The sequence below is a fragment of the Misgurnus anguillicaudatus genome, chromosome 11 (assembly GCF_027580225.2).
Source record: "Misgurnus anguillicaudatus chromosome 11, ASM2758022v2, whole genome shotgun sequence".
NCBI classification, from domain to species: Eukaryota; Metazoa; Chordata; class Actinopteri; order Cypriniformes; family Cobitidae; genus Misgurnus; species Misgurnus anguillicaudatus.
Genome location: NC_073347.2, coordinates 26,739,899 through 26,759,057, shown reverse-complemented (window position 1 = coordinate 26,759,057; position 19,159 = coordinate 26,739,899). Strand labels below are relative to the sequence as shown.

At 39.5% G+C, this 19,159-nt stretch overlaps 1 protein-coding gene across 1 annotated transcript; it reads left to right on the top strand.

Moving 5' to 3' along the window:
- Positions 1–13,814: 13,814 nt before the first annotated feature.
- Positions 13,815–16,644, top strand: LOC141368816 (uncharacterized). Its single transcript, XM_073873431.1, has one exon. It carries the CDS (start codon positions 14,333–14,335, stop codon positions 16,118–16,120), a length of 1,788 nt encoding a protein of 595 aa, XP_073729532.1. The 5' UTR covers positions 13,815–14,332; the 3' UTR covers positions 16,121–16,644.
- Positions 16,645–19,159: the final 2,515 nt, after the last annotated feature.

Sequence of the window (19,159 nt, the reverse complement as noted above, 5' to 3'; positions counted from 1 at the left end):
GCCTCAAGGTTGTGCGTGTTGTGGCTTCACAAATGCTTTGCTGCATACCTCGGTTGTAATGAGTGGTTATTTCAGTCAAAGTTGCTCTTCTATCAGCTTGAATCAGTCGGCCCATTCTCCTCTGACCTCTAGCATCAACAAGGCATTTTCACCCACAGGACTGCCGCATACTGGATGTTTTTCCGTTTTCACACCATTCTTTGTAAACCCTAGAAATGGTTGTGCTTGAAAATCCCAGTAACTGAACAGATTGTGAAATACTCAGACCGGCCTGTCTTTATATTATATAGGATGATTTGATGTAGAAAACAGTAAATCACAAAAAAAATGACTTTAACCGGGATTCTGCAGGTTCACAAATATGTCATACAGTATATTGGCATCCAATGTTAAACAGCTGTAGTCAGTCGATCCAAGTCCACACAATATAGCCCTCTGTCTTTTCACTGCCATCCAAATGAGTAATTCATGGCAGGCTTACATGTAGTTTACTGCCCACTTCCATAATGACCTGCAATGACAATCTTGTCTCATGTACTCTCCGAATATTGCCTAACAGGCCCACAGTAACATTACATTCATTCATCATGTGCAAAGTAGTTCTCTAAACATAATGGAAAAGCATCATTTATTAACAACATATGCTTATTCAGCATATCAGATCGGTTCCTTTCAGAGTGGAGATGTTTTAGTTGTGCACTTTGGCACTGCCTTGTTGGCTGACCCGATCATCCAGCAACACCCCTGGGCATCTGTTCTGTTTTAGTACTGTAGATATGACCGACTCCACAACCCTACAGATAAGCTTAAGCTTCATCTCTCTCGCTGACCTCGGCACTTCCAGGTCTATCCCCGTCTCATCTGCCGCCCCGTAACGCATGCTCCACTCCTGCCCAGCTGATGTTTAAGTCCTCCTGGCATTTGTTTGAAGTCTGTGTAGGCATTAGCTCTGGTTTCGTGCTTCAAATCCCTGTGCAGGCGCAATAAAAAGTTTGGAAGGAAATGACATGGAAGCATTTGCTGGCTATAAAAAATTAGCGTTGCATTAGCATTGCAAAGGTTGTGTGAGTTCGATTCCAAGGAAAACACACATATTGCTAAAATATATCATAGCTTGAATGCAGTGCAAGTAACTTTATATAAACATTTTATGTAAATTACTTCCCCTTGCAGGGCTTTGCTGCTAAAATGAAGTGTCTTTTCATGCAAAACTCTTTTTGAATCCCATCGGTAGGCCATAACATTGCTGTACAGCTAAACCAAGGGATGCTAACACTGACCAGATCCACCAGGAATCCAGGTGCGACGCTTCATGGCCAGGTAAACTTCACTTCTTAAATATTGACAGCTGCTCTGGCATGCAGATTTACATTACAAAATTGCATATCCTGTCTGACTTGTGGCCCATTTGAAAGTTGCTTTCGATTAAAGCCGAATGGATCAGCAGAACAGATCTGAAGGGAACTGCTTAGCCTTTGACATCCGCATTGACTGATTAGAACCGCATACTTGGTGAGGCAGGGGGAGTATGCTTATTGTCAAGGGTCAGAGCCAAAGTTTTTCTGCTTTTCAACACGTAAAGCTGGACTCTCCGGGGCTGTCTGGCTGGCAGGAGCGCAGATCCTCCTGTAAGGACTTCACGTGCCCCTTAAACATGTGGAGACAGGCCAGAGGGTTGAGATCAACCCCAAGCCCACGGTGTGCGTGTGGTCAGGGTGGTAGTTCGTAATGAGGAATAAATTAAGAGATGGATGTGCCACAGGCGGTGTTCACAAGCTATTAAGACAAGGGTGGATGGTAGGCATTAAGGAAAGTGGGACAGTGTGTGATTTTTGCAGCGTGATTAATGTCCAACTAGTTCTGACAGGTATGGTTTACCGAGAACCTGAGGGAGGGTGGTGTCATCCGGCTAGTTATGTCAGTTGTAAAACACCTCAGAGTCATCCAGCTGTGAAAAGTTCAATACTTCTCACCTGACCGAACATCAAGTATTTTTCGACACGGTTTAACATAATGAAACCAAAAATGGAAATTCATTACTTTGTTTACTTTATAGGTGGTTAGCTATATTGCATTTACATTTTATGCATTTGGCAGACGCTTTTATCCAAAGCAACTTAACACATGACATTTTGCACTGCTAATGCATCGCTTTACCACTGAGCGATATATTATCTATAAAGATCTATTAGTTTAGATGTCTAGTTTAGATATTATCATATTAATATTTTTGATATCGCCTATGGTTTCAGTAGACTTGCATTCCTAAGTTTTGTGTAATTTTTAGTTTTTTTTTTTATTAATTTATTGTTTTTATTGGAGCATTGTGGAAATGGTGACTATAATTTTTTATGTTTTTATATGTTATCTAAAATGATCTATTAGTTTAGATGTCTAGTTTAGATATTATCATATTAATATTTTTGATATCGCCTATGGTTTCAGTAGACTTGGATTCCTAAGTTTTGTGTAATTTTTAGTTTTTTTTTATTAATTTATTAATTTATTGTTTTTATTGGAGCATTGTGGAAATGGTGACTATAATTTTTTATGTTTTTATATGTTATCTAAAATGATCTATTAGTTTAGATGTCTAGTTTAGATATTATCATATTAATATTTTTGATATCGCCTATGGTTTCAGTAGACTTGGATTCCTAAGTTTTGTGTAAGTTTTATTTTTTTTATTCATTTATTAATTGATTGTTTTTATTGGAGCAGTGTAGAAATGGTGACTATGATTGTTTTTATGTTTTTATATAACCCAGTTATTTTCTGTGATTTACGCTTTAGATAACAGCCCGGAAAGTACTGGGTAAGTACTGCAAATTTACAGCGTATGTTTCTGTAATTATAGTTTACTTATTAAGTACGTACGTGTAATTATAAGGGAACAATTTGCAGTGTTTGGGGAGTGAAGGGGTGACAACCAGGAAAGATGCAAATAATATATGCAGTAAAGTACTGCGTAAGTACAGCAAATTTACAGCATACATTTCTGTAATTATAGTGTACTTATAAAGTACATACGTGTAATTTTAAGGGAACAATTTATAATATTTGGGGAATAAAGGGGTAACAACTGCCACTTTAATTTACAGCCCCCAGATGTTGTATTTATTCTTTAACTACGTGAAACAAGGGGGTAACAAGTGCCACTTTAATTTACAGCCCGCAGATGTTGTATGTACTCTGTAACTACGTGAAACAAGAGGGTAACAAGTGCCACTTTAATTTACAGACCGCAGATGTTATATTTACTCTGTAACTACGTGAAACAAGGGGTAACAAGTGCCACTTTAATTTACAGCCCGCAGATGCTGTACTTACTCTGTAACTACGTGAAACAAGGGGGTTAAAATTTTTGACTTAGACTGTAAATAAATAGTAATTTATATATTATATATTACTAATAAATAGCATAAACACATTAACTGAATTTCAAGTTTTGTTGTTTAGTAATCTACATCATCATGCATCATGAAATGATAAAAGATGTAACCCTGTGGTTAAAAAAATACTTAGCCTATGCCTAAATATTTTTTAATAGCCTACCTATATTATTCCAAAACTATATGTGGTGTATGACTATGATTGAATGAAGACCCACAGTTTGCAGAATCCATGTGAAAGCAGCCATGGTATGACGCCAGTGCGATCACCACGCACCAGCTATATGTGGAGAGGAGTGTGATCGAGTCAATTCAGTGAATGTGTGTGTTCTAGCTAAATTACTCTCAAACATAAGATTGTTTTGCATGTAGCATACGCCATATCACGTAGGCCTAATATTTGAATCGTTAGTCCGAAGTTATGAATTACTTACTGTATAAATAATTTGTAATTTCCCCCGTTTTTAGCATATAAGTCATACATACCGTGTAATATTAAAATAGTTAGCCTTTAGTTATAAAATACTTACTACATATATTATTTGTATTTTTCCTGGTTGTTACCCCTTTTTTCCCCAAATATTATAAATTGTTCCCTTATAATTACACGTACGTACCTCATAAGTACACTATAATTATTACAGAAACATACACTGTAAATTCGCTATACTTAGGCAGTACTTTCCGGGCTGTAATCTAAAGCGTTACCGAACATTCTGTGAAACTAGAACTTTGATATATTTAATATTGACTGTGTAAGGCTGTAAGGCAATGTACAATCAATTAAAATCAAACTTTGATGCTCTCATAACTAAATTATAAGACGTTAACATGGGTTTAACAGACCTTTTTTTTTTATTCTGCTGTGTTTTGCAGTCAAAATAATGGCATACTTCATTCTACAGTAGCAGCTATTAGACCAGTAGCTACATGCACTCAAATTCACTTATACTGACGCATATGCAGATTTTACTAAGTGAGTCAGTGATGCTGATTAAAGTGATGGATCACATGGTGTAAGGGAAGGAAGGTCACACATACACACTTGGATACTGCATAGACAGACAAAATTAGGGTCAAGGGTCTCATTAAAGAGGGCTGGTTGAAATAAGTAGGGGAAATCCTTAAAGGCTTCCGGTTTTGAAGAGAAGTATTCTCATTTCAAACTGCTAGATCTCACACTACAATAAAGCTAGCAGATATTTGAGAAAGTCCCTCAGGATGTTATATCTTGACCTCGCTGTGATTATCGGTTACCCGTGATTTCTCTGCTGACTTCAAACATCAACTACATGAGTGCGAGTTATTGTAGATGAAGTTTAGCTATACACATACTGCCATCTCCCTGTCAGAAAAGGCACTGCATGTTTATTTTGTAAACACTGTGTTGTAGGATGTTACGTACAGAGATAGTCATTTTCTTGGGATTGTATTTTGTGATGATGTCTAGAGTTTAGAGGTTAAGATCAAAGAAAGAAATTAAGATTATAGGCTTTTAGAGATTTTGGCTGCTGGATTTGCTGGTGTTGGGTTTTCCTGGATAATAAAAATTCTTCCCACACTCTAAACAAGCTGTGCTTTATAAAGGAGAGAGAGAGAGAGAGAGAGAGAGAGAGAGAGAGAGAGAGAGAGAGAGAGAGAGAGAGAGAGAGGAAGGCCATAAGAGGTTTTAAAGAACCAAGTGGTGTGAAGTGGTGAATGCAGGCTGTTTTTAAAAGGTCTATTCTGATGACACATAAAATCTTTGGCCTGGTCTGTGGGAGAAAGCACAGTTGTTTCCATATAATTTGTTTTTGTTTTTATTTTTTTCAGTCTTGACTAATCCTGCGCACTTCAAACCCATTGCACCTGTGTACCTGATCACTTGTTGGCTTTGCTTTTTAAAGGGAAGCACCACAGTTTTTCAATATTTTACTATGTTTTTACCTCAACTTGGATGAATTGATGCGTACCTATCTTTTTTCAGTGCGTGCACTTTTAATCTTTGTACAGCGCTTCTTGGATGTGTTGGCATTTAGCCTAGCCCCATTCATTCTTATGGCTCCAAACAAAAGTTTTATTTTGTGCCACCATACTTTCTCGTGTAACTAACAGTCTTTAAATAGGGAAAACATGGAAGTGTTTGGTGGCTTCTAAATTCATCCCTGTTTGGATCCTAAGGAATGAATGGGGCTAGGCTAAATGCTAACATATTAACGAAGCACTGTACAAAGAATAAAAGTGCATGCATTGAAAAAATATAGGTATGTACTTATTAGTCTAAGTTGAGGTAAGAACATAGTAAAATATTGAAAACGGTGGTGTTTTCCTTTAAAATGTATTTAAAGGTATTTTACACTGTCATCGTTAAGTAACAAATGGCATCTTTACATTTCGGGCATTTACAAAATGGATGGGCCAGAGTGTATGCGTCTAAAGTGATTTGTTTCAAATGGCTTAATATCTCTTCACCTCTTATACCTGATTTCCATCTTTTAACATAAAAAATGTAAATAGCCATAATTTAAGTTGTTCTTCAAAGATAATTTTTAAACACATGATCTTTGCCATGAACATATATTTACACATCCATTATTTCTTTATTTAGGTTGTTTGCTTAAGGCATATTGGTATGAAAACACTGCAAAAAATAAATATAAAGTTCTTTTGGGAGTGTCTGATCATCATTCGTTTTTTCCTATCCCTTTCTTAGGTTTACCAGCAGAGGGCAGTGCTTAATAATCTCCAAACTACTGCTGCATGATACTCAGAGTCAGAATAACAGTAATGTGGAGATTCTTTCAGAGAGTAACAAAACAGTTAACTGTACCTTTAAAGGTGCACAATAGGGTACAATTATGTAACAAGTTATAAGGTACTAACTAGAGGTACAAACCCCCCGTGACGGCCTTAAGGGCGGGATGCATGATTTTTACAAAACACTTTGGAAAAGGGAATCGGGACGAGTTCCAAAACACACTTGTAGTCAATCAGCAGTAAGGGACGTGTCTACTAACTCAGTGGTTCTCAAACTTTTTCAGCGTGCAGCCCCCTTTGTGTATGGTGCATTCCTTCGCGGACCCCCAAAGAAAATTTATGACAAAATAAAACAGTTCTAAAACTTCACATTTTAATTAAACAAAACATTAAATTATACAAAGTAGTTGTGCCTTATTATTTTTAGGTTTAATTTCACAAAATTCATGATAAATTCATGTATCTTATAAAATGTCATAAAACTGGGGCCTCCCTGACACCATCTCGCGGCCCCCAGTTTGAGAACCACTGTACTAACTGACCTCATTGCCTGGTTTTTATATGTATGGGGCAGGTTTATCAAAAGAAGGTCCAGATTCTATTGAGGTAGGGACGTGTTTGTTAAGGGGATTTCAAATGTCAATATTGGCTTTCAGAGATCATACACCCCGCCTTTAAAGGTGTCGTTTTGTGCCTTTATTCCTTAGAGTGTGCGTGTTAAAATTTTTAAACGTGATGAATTAGTCTTTTAACATCAGCAATAACATCAGTTGATAAGCTGTTTTATTCTAACTGTTTATGATTGTAAGTTAGTTACATTTTTCCCAAATTTTTACAACTCAAACAGAAAAGACTTATGACCCACCAAGTAAGAAACACAGATACTGTATGTTTTCACTCACCAAGAGAGTTAAAGAGTAATTAATATCTTAAAATAAATTGCTATGTCTGCACCTGGAACCAAAGAAGTTATCAGTTATTTCTTTAGCATATTATTAAAATTAGGGTGATTTTTTTTCTGGTGTGTATTAGTTCATAGTAACGATATGCAAAAGGTACAAATCCCAAAGTAAACAATGACGCAAGGTAACGTAAATCTACAACAAACACACAGATTGTAGGGAACAGTTTACTTCCTTGGTGATGTAGACAAGACTGACATTATCATAATTTCCTCGCTTCAGACTCACAGGCTGTAAGTTAACTCCTGTTGTGCGCAAATCTTTCAAACATGGTAAGGAGCGTCACATTTTCGGCTGACGTAAGAGGCATTTAGGCCGATCACAACGTACAGATTAGGGACAGTTTTGTACAAAATCTGTGCATTTCAGGAAGAAACTGAAGCTACAAAAGTGTACAGTATGTGGAAAATAATGTGTTTTTTAACCATGCAAACACAAAAATAACATTGTTTTTTTAGCAATGAAATAGGTGCCCTTTAAAACAATAAAAAATATATGTGTCTACCCACATTTCAAAGTACTTTTTTCACAATTATGAAATCACAGCCACCAAAACATTTCCATGAAACATCTTTGTCATTCTCAGTCTATAAGTGTTACGTTTGCTGTTATTGTTCTTTTCATAAAATGGGTAATTGAAATTATCACTATTACAAGATGATCGTTCTGTCATTCTTTTCAAGCTCTGTGAGCCACGCAGCCTGCAAAAGAAAGCCTGTGACTGTTCATGGCAGTCAAACTCTCAGCGTCTGATTCAGAGAGACAGGGTAGTAAATAGAAGTTAATCGGTCGGGGACCGTGAAAATGTCCATAGCCCCATGGAGGCCTGCACATCCGAGCCCCTCAGAGACCACCTCGAACCTGATGCCATCTGACATAATGCCAGATCTTCAGAGGGCACAAACTCTGCTATCGGCAAGCATTCTCGTCAGCTTGTATGTGAGAACAAACTGACGAAATATCATTTAAAGGTTAAGCATAAAGGGTTGTTGGCCATTTTTTTCCTCACTCACATTCTGTTTTCTCTTTGTATTTTCTGTCCACGTGATCAAAGTGATTTCGAAGAGTAAAGAAGCCCTGGAGGAGAGGAATTACAGTTCGGAAAAGTCAGACTATGATGTGCTCAGCACTGCTGAACTACACCCGGAGATGGTGGAGCATTGCCCAATGTTTTCAGATGGCTTCTTTTCTCTTTACCGACATGAGCCCCCTGGACAGGGAGAGAAATTTACACATGAAAGTCACTCAAGGACGACTCTTGTTAGGCGATGTCTGTGTTCCAGTGTGAATGCTGGCAAACAGAAAGGGCGTCCAGAATTTGCCAATTTGATGGAACTTAGTTTGGCTTGGAATCAACTTTATCTGCAAAAGTTTAAGCTGTTTGTCCTTCATAGTTTAACTGGATGCATTTCATGCTGCTGGGATAGTTAGTTGACATGTACCGAATGTAGAGCTGCTGTTTTTTATTTTGTAATGCAATATTCTTGTAAACAGCATGTAGGGTCGCAGCTTCTCGGTTTGAAATGAGGACATAATGGATACTGATGTGTCTCCGGTGCTGAACGAATCCCTGCCCTTGCGCTGACTCCTCATTCACATCCTCATTTATCAACGACGACCTCACTGTCACCGCTGATGTGCAGCTGAATAGAGAAATGACATGTTTCTCTGTTTGCTGAGTGACTGTATCACTTAAGAGAGCGTTTGTGTTTTGACAGCTTCACGTCGACCAATTTTCAACCTGACATTGCTCTGTAATAGAAAATCGTAAGGGCTTCGCATAGATAGCGTTTGCACTTTAGCTCTGTTCAATGAAGTCCTGTCATGCTTGGTTGATGCCAATAAAAGAAAGCGACCTAAATCACTGTGTCAGTATGTAGTTTGACTAGACCTGATTCGAGCAAATTTTCACGCTGGTGGAGAAAGTGGGCACTGAATCACAGTTTTATAGGCTGTTGATATGATGGGAACTTCAGGATCTTTACAAAACATTTATTCTACAAAACATCACCAGCTCACACGTGAGTCACTTTGCCCTCCAATAGGAAAATAGCATTGCAGATGGTTTGATTTTTTTATGACATTGACACCCCTTGTAGCTTTCCAAATTTTTATCCGTTAATCTTAAATTTTCTTGGAAGATGCAAGCATTTTGGCTTCTAAAACATCATTTTGGCGGATGTGCAATTATCAGCAGTTATTAAAAGCCAGCCAAGTATTTTTAACCATCTAATGTTTATCCAAGTTTGAATCCAAAATCATTTTTTGAACATAATGTTTAAATCTAGTGTAATAAATAACATCCTTCCATCTTTCAGCCCTTCTCAGTGCTTGAAGTAGAAAAGCAATGAACTCAGGTGCAACTCCCTGCACTTTTATAATGCCGTTCACATTATAACGATAAATGTAAAGTTAACTATAACGATAACTATATTAGTGTCCACATTATAATTGGGGCACTCGCAAAAATACTTGGCTGTAATGACATGAACTTTTATTTGATATTTCTTGTAGTAAAAACTTTTGCAATTGTTTACATCACTGCCCTGCTGAAAAGACAGCATACCAGCAAGACCAGCATATGTTGTGCTTTGGTGCTGGTTTGCTAGTGAATACCAGCTAAACCAGCATCAGCACCAGCATTAGCACCAGCATTAGCACCAGCTAAACCAGCATTATAACTAGTTAAACCAGCACCAAACCAGCATTAGCACCAGCATCCCATGCTGGTCATACCAGCAAGACCAGCATATGTTGTGTTTTGGTGCTGGTATGCTGGTGACCACCAGCTGATCCACCATCAAACCAGCATAGACCAGCATAATTTCCATGGTGAAAAAAGTATTAGTGAATTTCACAGCAACTGCATCAGCGCTGGATATAGACAGTTTCAGCAGTAACAACATAAACACGCGGCTTTCGTGGTAATCACGTAACTTCCGGTAAACTCTGCGAAGAATAAATAACAACAAAGTCCTTTTAAAGTAATTTATTTATATAACAAGCAAAAATAAACAACACGTAGATTACATAGGAACCCCCAATTTTTTTTTCGACGAGGTATTTGTTTAAGAGTTCAGTTTCAGCAACTAGTCAGACCAATAAACAAACAGAAACCGGAAGTAAAGTTTGGACCAGACGCTTATCGAGTCACCGCACGTGCGCCCAATGAAACGGGTTTATACCTAAGGTAATTTTATGTTATAGATCTCCACATATTGAGCTTTTCCCCGTCATTTCAAGTGCGCGTGCACTACAAGTTCAAATAGATTTGATTGGCTGTCAATGGTTTACGTTCATCAGGTGGTGGGGAGGGAAATTGCACAGAAAGTGATTCCAACGATATTGTTCGTTGTATTTTTATCGTTATAGTTATAGTGTGAACTCTGCTTTTGTCTTTAATATGAAACGATTTTCTAAACTATAGTTATAGTTAAGGGCAGTTCACATTATAACTATAACGTTAACAATAACGATAAATATATTAGCATCCACACTATAACGATAACTTTATGCTAATTCCCTCACAAATACTTGCCTTTAATGACATTAACTTTTATTGGATATTTCTTGTAATAGAAACTTTGCAATTGTTTACATGTCACTGAATATGTAAATATGCTGTTCTTGTTGCATTTACACAGCGGGTAACCCAGCAGATGTCCTCAACATGCTGCGTTTCGTGTAAGTCTAAACAGTAAATGTAGTTTGTGTAATCTTAATTAATAGCTTTCATTTTGGCGTAGTCGGTGTGGTAGGAAAAAAAACATTATATAGTGAATTTCACAGCAACTGCATCAGCGCTGGATATACCTGAGGTAATTTTATGTTATAGACCTCTGCATCTTGAGCTTTTCCCCTTCATTTCAAGTGCACTTGAAGTTCAAATAGATTTGATTGGCTGTCAATGGTTTATCGTTCATCGAAAGTGAACATCGTTATGGTTATGGTGTGAACTCTGCTTTTGTCTTTAATATAAAACGATTTTTTAAACTTTATTTTTATAGTTATTGTTATAATTATAATGTGATTGGCCCTTAAACCACTGTTCTTCAAACTGGGAATATTTGACCCGTGCAAGTCACTTGTGTTGAGTTTCTGTATATAACTGAAGGTAAAACAAATCCATGGCAAGACTGAGCTTCAGTAATTGATTTCACATTTTCCATGAAAGCAGATTTTCCCCTCGGTTTATCAAGCTTACATGATCATAATGCTGGATAAAATACAATGATTAATACAGACACGTTATTAAATCTTTCATTTTGTTCTCGTCTTTATTGAGGTTGGACCGGTCTTTGAGGAACTGTCTTTTGGAGTCTGGCCTGTCTAGACTCATTGTCCGTCTGCACACTGCCTGGAGATGTGAAATATTGATTAGCTCGTTCAGGCACATGATCCAATACTAGCTTCCCCTGTCAGGCTTATTTAAACTCTCACCCTTGAAGCGGCTCTCATGTGAAGGGCAGTTGAAACCAACAATCAGCAAGGAACCAGAAGGTGAGAGAAGATTGGCTACTGGGATAAAGAGGGAGTGAGAAATGTATATTTTATCATTCTTTTAAAATGCCTTTTTATTAATATCCAATAAAATGCTGGGTTATTTTCAACCCACAGGGTTAAGTCAAAAACCCAGTTTAACCTACTGTTGGGTCAAATAAAACATTTTCTGGGTTAATATAACCCAATGTCTGAGTTTGTCTCTTTTTGACTCTATGCTGGGTTGAAAATAACCCAACCTTTTTTAGAGTGTAGCTCGAGTCAAATATAAAATGTGCTTACCAGAGATATTTCAAAGATATAGGCCTACTTTGTCACATTTATAGGAAAAACTCTTGTAAAACAGGTTTATTTATAGGATGTGTATTTCCAAAAAGGAGAGGAGCACTTAATCAAGGTACCGGGTTGCACACTGAATACGCGCCTCAGGTGCTGCGTGTCATCCCTCAACTGCATCCAAACTTTTTTTTGACACGTAGCAGCTTTAAAGTGTATTTAAAGTTGGGTGGTTACCTTGTCAGAAGTTGAACTACAAAACAGATGGAATTTTGGAGATGATACGAAAAATAAGAAATGGCCAAAGTTGCAATATTTATGCCTTGCTTGGCACTGACCCGATTGTCGCGCATGTGATATAATATTATGGTCTGTTTTCACTTTTTTAATGATAGAAAAAAGTTACAGAAACAAATGATATAAGATTCATCAGGTGTTTCTGTAGTGAACACAGAGACGCTCAAAGTCAATGTTTTCACAAGCCAAGTTCAGGTGTTTTTGTGCATATAAAGCGTAGTGTCAATAAACTCATTAATTTCAATATTTTTCATGTTATAAATAAAAGTTTCTAATCATTTACACCAATACTTACAAATTTCATATTTTTGTAATTTTTACGGTCATGACTACTTTGACGCCCTAAATCTCATAAATACTGTAGATTACATGACTTTAGCCAGGGTTTCACAGACGTGGGTCACAAATATAAATGATAGTTTCACATAATTAGGTTAAACGGGACATACTGTATTATGCAATTTTTAAAATGTTTAAGTGCTATAATTGGGTCCTTAGTGTTTTTATCAACCTAGGAAATGTGAAAAAGAACAACTTAGTAACTTAGTTTTGGTAAACCATTCTCTGCAAGCATGTGAAAAAATAGGCCGTTGAAAATTGGCTCCCCTTGTGATGTCAGAAGGGGATAATACCGCCCCCTTTATCTGCACTATCCAACCACTGCACTGCCATTTAGTGCAGAGATCAGCTCATTTGCATTTAAAAAGACACACCCAAAAATGGCATATTTTGCTCACACCTACAATACAAAGTGGCAATTTTAACAAGCTATAATAAATTATCTATATGGTTTTTGAGCTAAAACTTCACATACGTACTCTGGGGACATCAACAATTTATTTTACATCTTAAAAAAAGTCTTGTGAAATGTCCCCTTTAAAACTGAATTCAGAAGGACTTTGTAATGTTGCATTCTTTGTAAAACAAACAAACCCAAAAAACACCTTAACTCATTTTTCACAACATTCCTGCCCTAAACAAGCTCATTTTCCTTTTGAGATATCAGTGTGTCTAGATGATGGCTTTCGAGGTACCAGATAAGTGAAAAGGTTACAACTGCAATAGCCAGCATGTTAAGCTGTGTTAAGTCTCTCGTTTGTCTGCCCAAAAGGTCATTCGGTTCCCTTCAAAGAAGCCAACAGGTTTTGGTAATAGGTTTGCTCCCGTGTGCTTAAACCAATAAATGTGATTGAAACATTTTCTCTAAATCCCACTAGTACTTTGCTTTTGGAGTTTAGTTGCTCAGACGTGTTTGTCGAATATCATATACGTACTGTATAAGACAAGTTGGTTGACAATACGTGTTGCACAAGCATCTACAATTTTGTTGCATTTTTATATCTGTGAAATGCATACATGAATGTAGATATGATATGTGTTTTATATTAACACACTGTACATCAGATTACATTTTTACAAAAAGAGCCAGAGGGAAAGTTGAAGAGAAAACTGAAAAAGATATGAAAAAAGCTCCAGCTGTGTTGTTGCACTGTAATAGCTTGATATACAGAAATCATATACAGCAATAACTGAAGGTCAAAAATCGAAATTCCTGAAATTGGAAACATAATATAAAACAATGCATCTTCAACATTAATATATTTTGCTCATATTGCAGGACAAAGACAAGACATTTGGACATACAGTAATCTGTCATGGTTCTGCCATTTTGTCCTTTGTTTAATCTAGTCTTGTGGCAGAACCATGACAGACCCATGTTTTGTGTGAGAGCACTGGCTTTGTTTATTCCTAGCCATGTGCTCTCAGTCTCGTCTCTTGACCCCGCCCCCTTGTTTCCTCATTAATTATCCCATTATTGTTTGATTCCTGTCACCTGTTGCCCTCATTAGTTCTCCTCTATTTAAGATCCTTGTGTTTGTTGTCCTGTGCTTGTGCATTGTGTTTCCATACCCGTGAGTAAAGCTGTCTAGTCAAGGTCTTTGTATATTTAGTGTGAAGTCTAGTTTATTGTTATATGTATCCAGTTTAGTGTTTATGTGTAGTTTGGTATCTTGTCCTGTATAGTGTTGAATCCATCTGTCCATTGTTATCTTGTTTATGTTGTTTTGCCCCCTCGTGGGTTTTGTTTTCTGTTTATATTATAAATAAAAGTCTTTTGTGTTTATCCCTCTGTCTGCACTTGGGTTCCCTCTTGCAAACCGTAACAGAATGCACAAGCCAGAAATGAACCCAGCAGACAGAGTGGACCCGGCGGAGCGAGCTCGCCAAGCCCATCGTCTTTTTGGCCTCCGCCAGAAGGAAGCAGAGGTCTTTCCCTTTGCGGTGGACTTCGTGCGAGCAGCTAGAGACTCTAATTTCACGGAGGATGAGTTAAAGGTCATCTTTAGTCGCTGCCTCAATGAGCCTCTCAACCCCGGCGAGATGAGGATGGTGAGATACCTGGGCTTCGAGGACATGGTGCGGTTTATCAGTAACCGGCCGGAGCCCAGGTCCTCAGTCAAGGCCGTACCCCCACCTCCTTTGTCCCCTATCCCAGAGGGTCTCGTCATCGGAGTGGTGACACGGGAGGACCCAGCGCTCACCACTCCGGTCCTCGTAAGCTCTGTTCAGCCTGCCGACCTTCGAGGTAAGCGCGAGAGGAGGATCTCGTGGGAGTCGGCGTCCGAGGGGTCCTCCACAGATCTTGCCACTCCCACCACCGCGCTCATCCCTCCTGCCCCGTTCACTGCACCACGCCCGCGCAGGAAGAGGAGGAGGAGAGGGGTTGTTGACCCTCAGCCCCTGCCGTCTGCGCAGCCACCGCTGCAGCCCCTGCCGTCTGCGCAGCCACCGCTGCAGCCCCTGCCGTCTGCGCAGCCACCGCTGCAGCCCCTGCCGTCTGCGCAGCCACCGCTGCAGCCCCTGCCGTCTGCGCAGCCACCGCTGCAGCCCCTGCCGTCTGCGCAGCCACCGCTGCAGCCCCTGCCGTCTGCGCAGCCACCGCTGCAGCCCCTGCCGTCTGCGCAGCCTACCGCAGCGCCCCCTGTCATGGTCTCTGTTTTGTCTCCGCTGCCGGAAGCAGCGCCCCCTGTCACGGACCCTGTCTCGTCTCCGCTGCCGGAAGCAGCGCCCCCTGTCACGGACCCTGTCTCGTCTCCGCTGCCGGACGCAGCGCCCCCTGTCACGGACTCTGTCTCGTCTCCGCTGCTGGACGCAGCGCCCCCTGTCACGGACCCTGTCTCGTCTCCGCTGCCTGCCGCAGCGCCCCCTGTCACGGTCCCCGTCTCGTCTCCGCTGCCGGACGCAGCGCCCCCTGTCCCCGTCTCGTCTCCGCTGCCTGACGCAGCGCCCCCTGTCCCCGTCTCGTCTCCGCTGCCTGACGCAGCGTCCCCTGTCTCTGTTCCTGTCTCGTCTCCGCTGCCGGCCGCAGCGCCCCCTGTCACAGTCCCTGTCTCGTCTCCGCTGCCGGCCGCAGCGGCCCCTGTCTCACCGGCTCCTTCTGTTGCTTCCTCCCCAGCACTGTCATCCTGTTCGTCTGCCTGGTCCCCTGCTACTGTCTCCATGTCCTCCCTGAACTCTCTCCCCTACCCAGTGTGTCCTGGCTCGTCCTCGTCTGCTCCCTGGTCTGCCCCTGTCATGCCCTGGAACCCTGCCTTGCCTCCTTTTGTGCCCCCAGTCATTCCTGCCTCTACCCTGCCTCCGTTTACTCCTCCCGGAACTGTTCCTCCTTGTCCTTCCCCCACCAAGCCTGTTGCCTCCAAGCTCCCCACCAAGCCTGCCCGGACCACTCGTCCCAAGGCCTCCACTACCCCTGAACCCAAGACCCCTTGCCCACCCAGCTCCACCCTACCTGGACTTCCTCACCTAAACTCTGTTCCCCCTCCCCCCCTCCCTTGTTTATTGTTTTTATTGTGTCACCCCAACCCTCTTGTAATGTTATCTTGTCTGCCCCTGTGTATATTTATCATGTTTTCTTGGTGTCTGTCTATCTGTCAGTCTGTCATGTCTCGTGTTTAGTGTTCCCCTGGGGAGCGTCTGGTAGCCGCTCCTTAAGGGGGGGATTCTGTCATGGTTCTGCCATTTTGTCCTTTGTTTAATCTAGTCTTGTGGCAGAACCATGACAGACCCATGTTTTGTGTGAGAGCACTGGCTTTGTTTATTCCTAGCCATGTGCTCTCAGTCTCGTCTCTTGACCCCGCCCCCTTGTTTCCTCATTAATTATCCCATTATTGTTTGATTCCTCTCACCTGTTGCCCTCATTAGTTCTCCTCTATTTAAGATCCTTGTGTTTGTTGTCCTGTGCTTGTGCATTGTGTTTCCATACCCGTGAGTAAAGCTGTCTAGTCAAGGTCTTTGTATATTTAGTGTGAAGTCTAGTTTATTGTTATATGTATCCAGTTTAGTGTTTATGTGTAGTTTGGTATCTTGTCCTGTATAGTGTTGAATCCATCTGTCCATTGTTATCTTGTTTATGTTGTTTTGCCCCCTCGTGGGTTTTGTTTTCTGTTTATATTATAAATAAAAGTCTTTTGTGTTTATCCCTCTGTCTGCACTTGGGTTCCCTCTTGCAAACCGTAACATAATCTCTCTAAAAGGGGTTGAAGAATGCCAGTGATAAATAGGATCAGGATCCATTATGCTTTTACTGAGCAAGATCTAAATTCTTCCCTCATTATGCTATTTGGTTTTCCTGTGTCCCAGTTTGGAAAGAATTCTCTTGCACCCAGACACTGTTATTTATTTATTTGCACTGAGAATATAGGTCACACATTTTAAGTACTTATACATTTTTTATGCATTGCAGCTTTTATTCAAATGGGCACCAGCGTTTGCAAATTGTTTTTGCTGCAAAATGACTGCAGTGGTGCGAAATGTTATAGTTTTACAAAGAATAGTGTTGTTATGCTCTCATGAGCATATAGATGTCAACAGACTTGCAGAATGCTAACATTTGCATTTAAAACGCACATAAATGTTTCAATTGTGACAGAATAAAATGGTTTGGATTAAACTGGTCTGTCTGATTCACTTGACTTGCTGTGAACCCTGAAGGACATTTTTGCTCTTTTATTATACTGTAACCTGCCATATCTAAATTTGAATGAAATCCACATTGTAACTGATAGAATAGAGTCCTTTCTATCCTAGCATTGAGAAATGTTTAAAAAGACATCAAAGCCACAAGTGTATTATGTAATCCATGTGTCAGTGTCTACATGTATGTCACATAGATGTATGCAGTAGCTATACAGTTATTATTTTTACAACTTCATGTGAACCTGTAAGTAGCCTTAAAGGGGCACTCCATTTTTTTTTTTTGAAAATATAGGCTCATTTTCCTGTTACCCTAGAGTTAAACACTTGAGTTTTACCATTTTATAATCCATTCAGACGATCTCCGGGGGTCTGGCGGTACCACATTTAGCATAGCTTAGCATAATTCATCGAATCTGATTAGACCATTAGCATTGCACTCAAAAATGAACAAAGAGTTTCAAGATTAAAATTAATTACGGAAAATTAAAATTTGCGATTTTCTAGGCCAATATGGCTAGTTACTATAATCTCATTCTGGCGTATTAATCAAGGACTTGCTGCCGTACCATGGCTGCAGCAGGCGTAGTGATATTACGCAGTGCCTGAAAATAGTCCCCCTGGTAACTTTCAATAGCAGAGGACTATTTTCGGGCACTGCGTAATTTTTTCTTTTCCATCGGTCTTAGTACACGATGTAACTACAGAAGAGTCAAGTTTTTAATAGGAAACATATCAAAACTCTTGGGTTATTTTTAAATGCGATGCTAATGGTGTAATAAAATTCAACGAATTATGCTAAGCTATGCTAAAATTGCTAGCGCCAGACTCGGAGATCAGCTGAATGGATTCCAAAACGGTAAAAATCAAATGTTTAACTCTAGGGGGGAGTGTCCCTTTGATGTTAATTTACAGATTAATGGCAGCTGACAGAAAATATTTTACCTGCAAAGATTTAATAGTGAAATCATGACATGGCTGTATTAATGTAGCTGTATCAGGATGAACAGTATTTTTGGGAGTCATTTTGTGGGCGTCAACCAAGTGTCTCTAATGACAGACTGTACTTAAATAGGATATATATTTTTATCTGGCTTTGAGTTTAGCTTATATGTACAGTAAACATGTAAGAAACAGAATCAGCTTGAAAATAAAAAATATGCATATTATGCCCTTCAGCCTTTTGTCATTAATGTTGCACGGATATCATTTTCAATGACCTATCAGTGTTGAGTGTTCAGCATGTTTCCTGAAATGTGCATTTTTGTTCTATTATTTATGCAAAAATACAACAGTAACGTTAAATTTCCATGTTTGGGGTTGTCATAGTTCAATCATAATGCATAAATTAACACCAGCATGGATTCTCTATGGCCATATTAATCCTGTGAGGGATTGACCCATGAAATATAGGTTCACTTAGATTCATTACAATTTTGCCCTTGAGCAAGGCACTCGATCTTGAGTTAAGTAGAAATTAGTGAACAAGCAAGAGTGGGTTGTTGAAATAATCAGTTATTTAAGCTGAATAAAATGAAAAACACTATATGGTTTAGTCCATACCACAGGTGTTAAGCAATGCACTGTATCAGTTTAGTAATGGTCTTCTAACCTATAGCAACCGTGTTGACTCCAGGGAAAATGCACAGCTCATTAAAGTCCAAATGCTATAAGATGGCACAGTCTATCACGCTAATAGCCCTAACTAATCTAGTGTTTTTTATATACAAGTGTAGCTGATCCAGGTACTTTGAAAAACTTTGTACCCTCTTGTGGTTAAACTGTTATTTAATTTCATTGCATTTGGTCAAAGCTTTTATACAAAGCAACTTTTTAAAAATAAAGGTGCTGAAAATGTTCTTTATAGTTCCATTCAGTCAAAGGTTCTCAGAAGAACCATTTCTTTCATTCCTTATAATATACATGGTATTTTTGTGAAACAAAAAGGTTCTTTGGATGTTAAAGTAGGGGTGGGCGGTATAGGGAAAGTATCATATCACGATTGTTTTAGGAAAAATCACA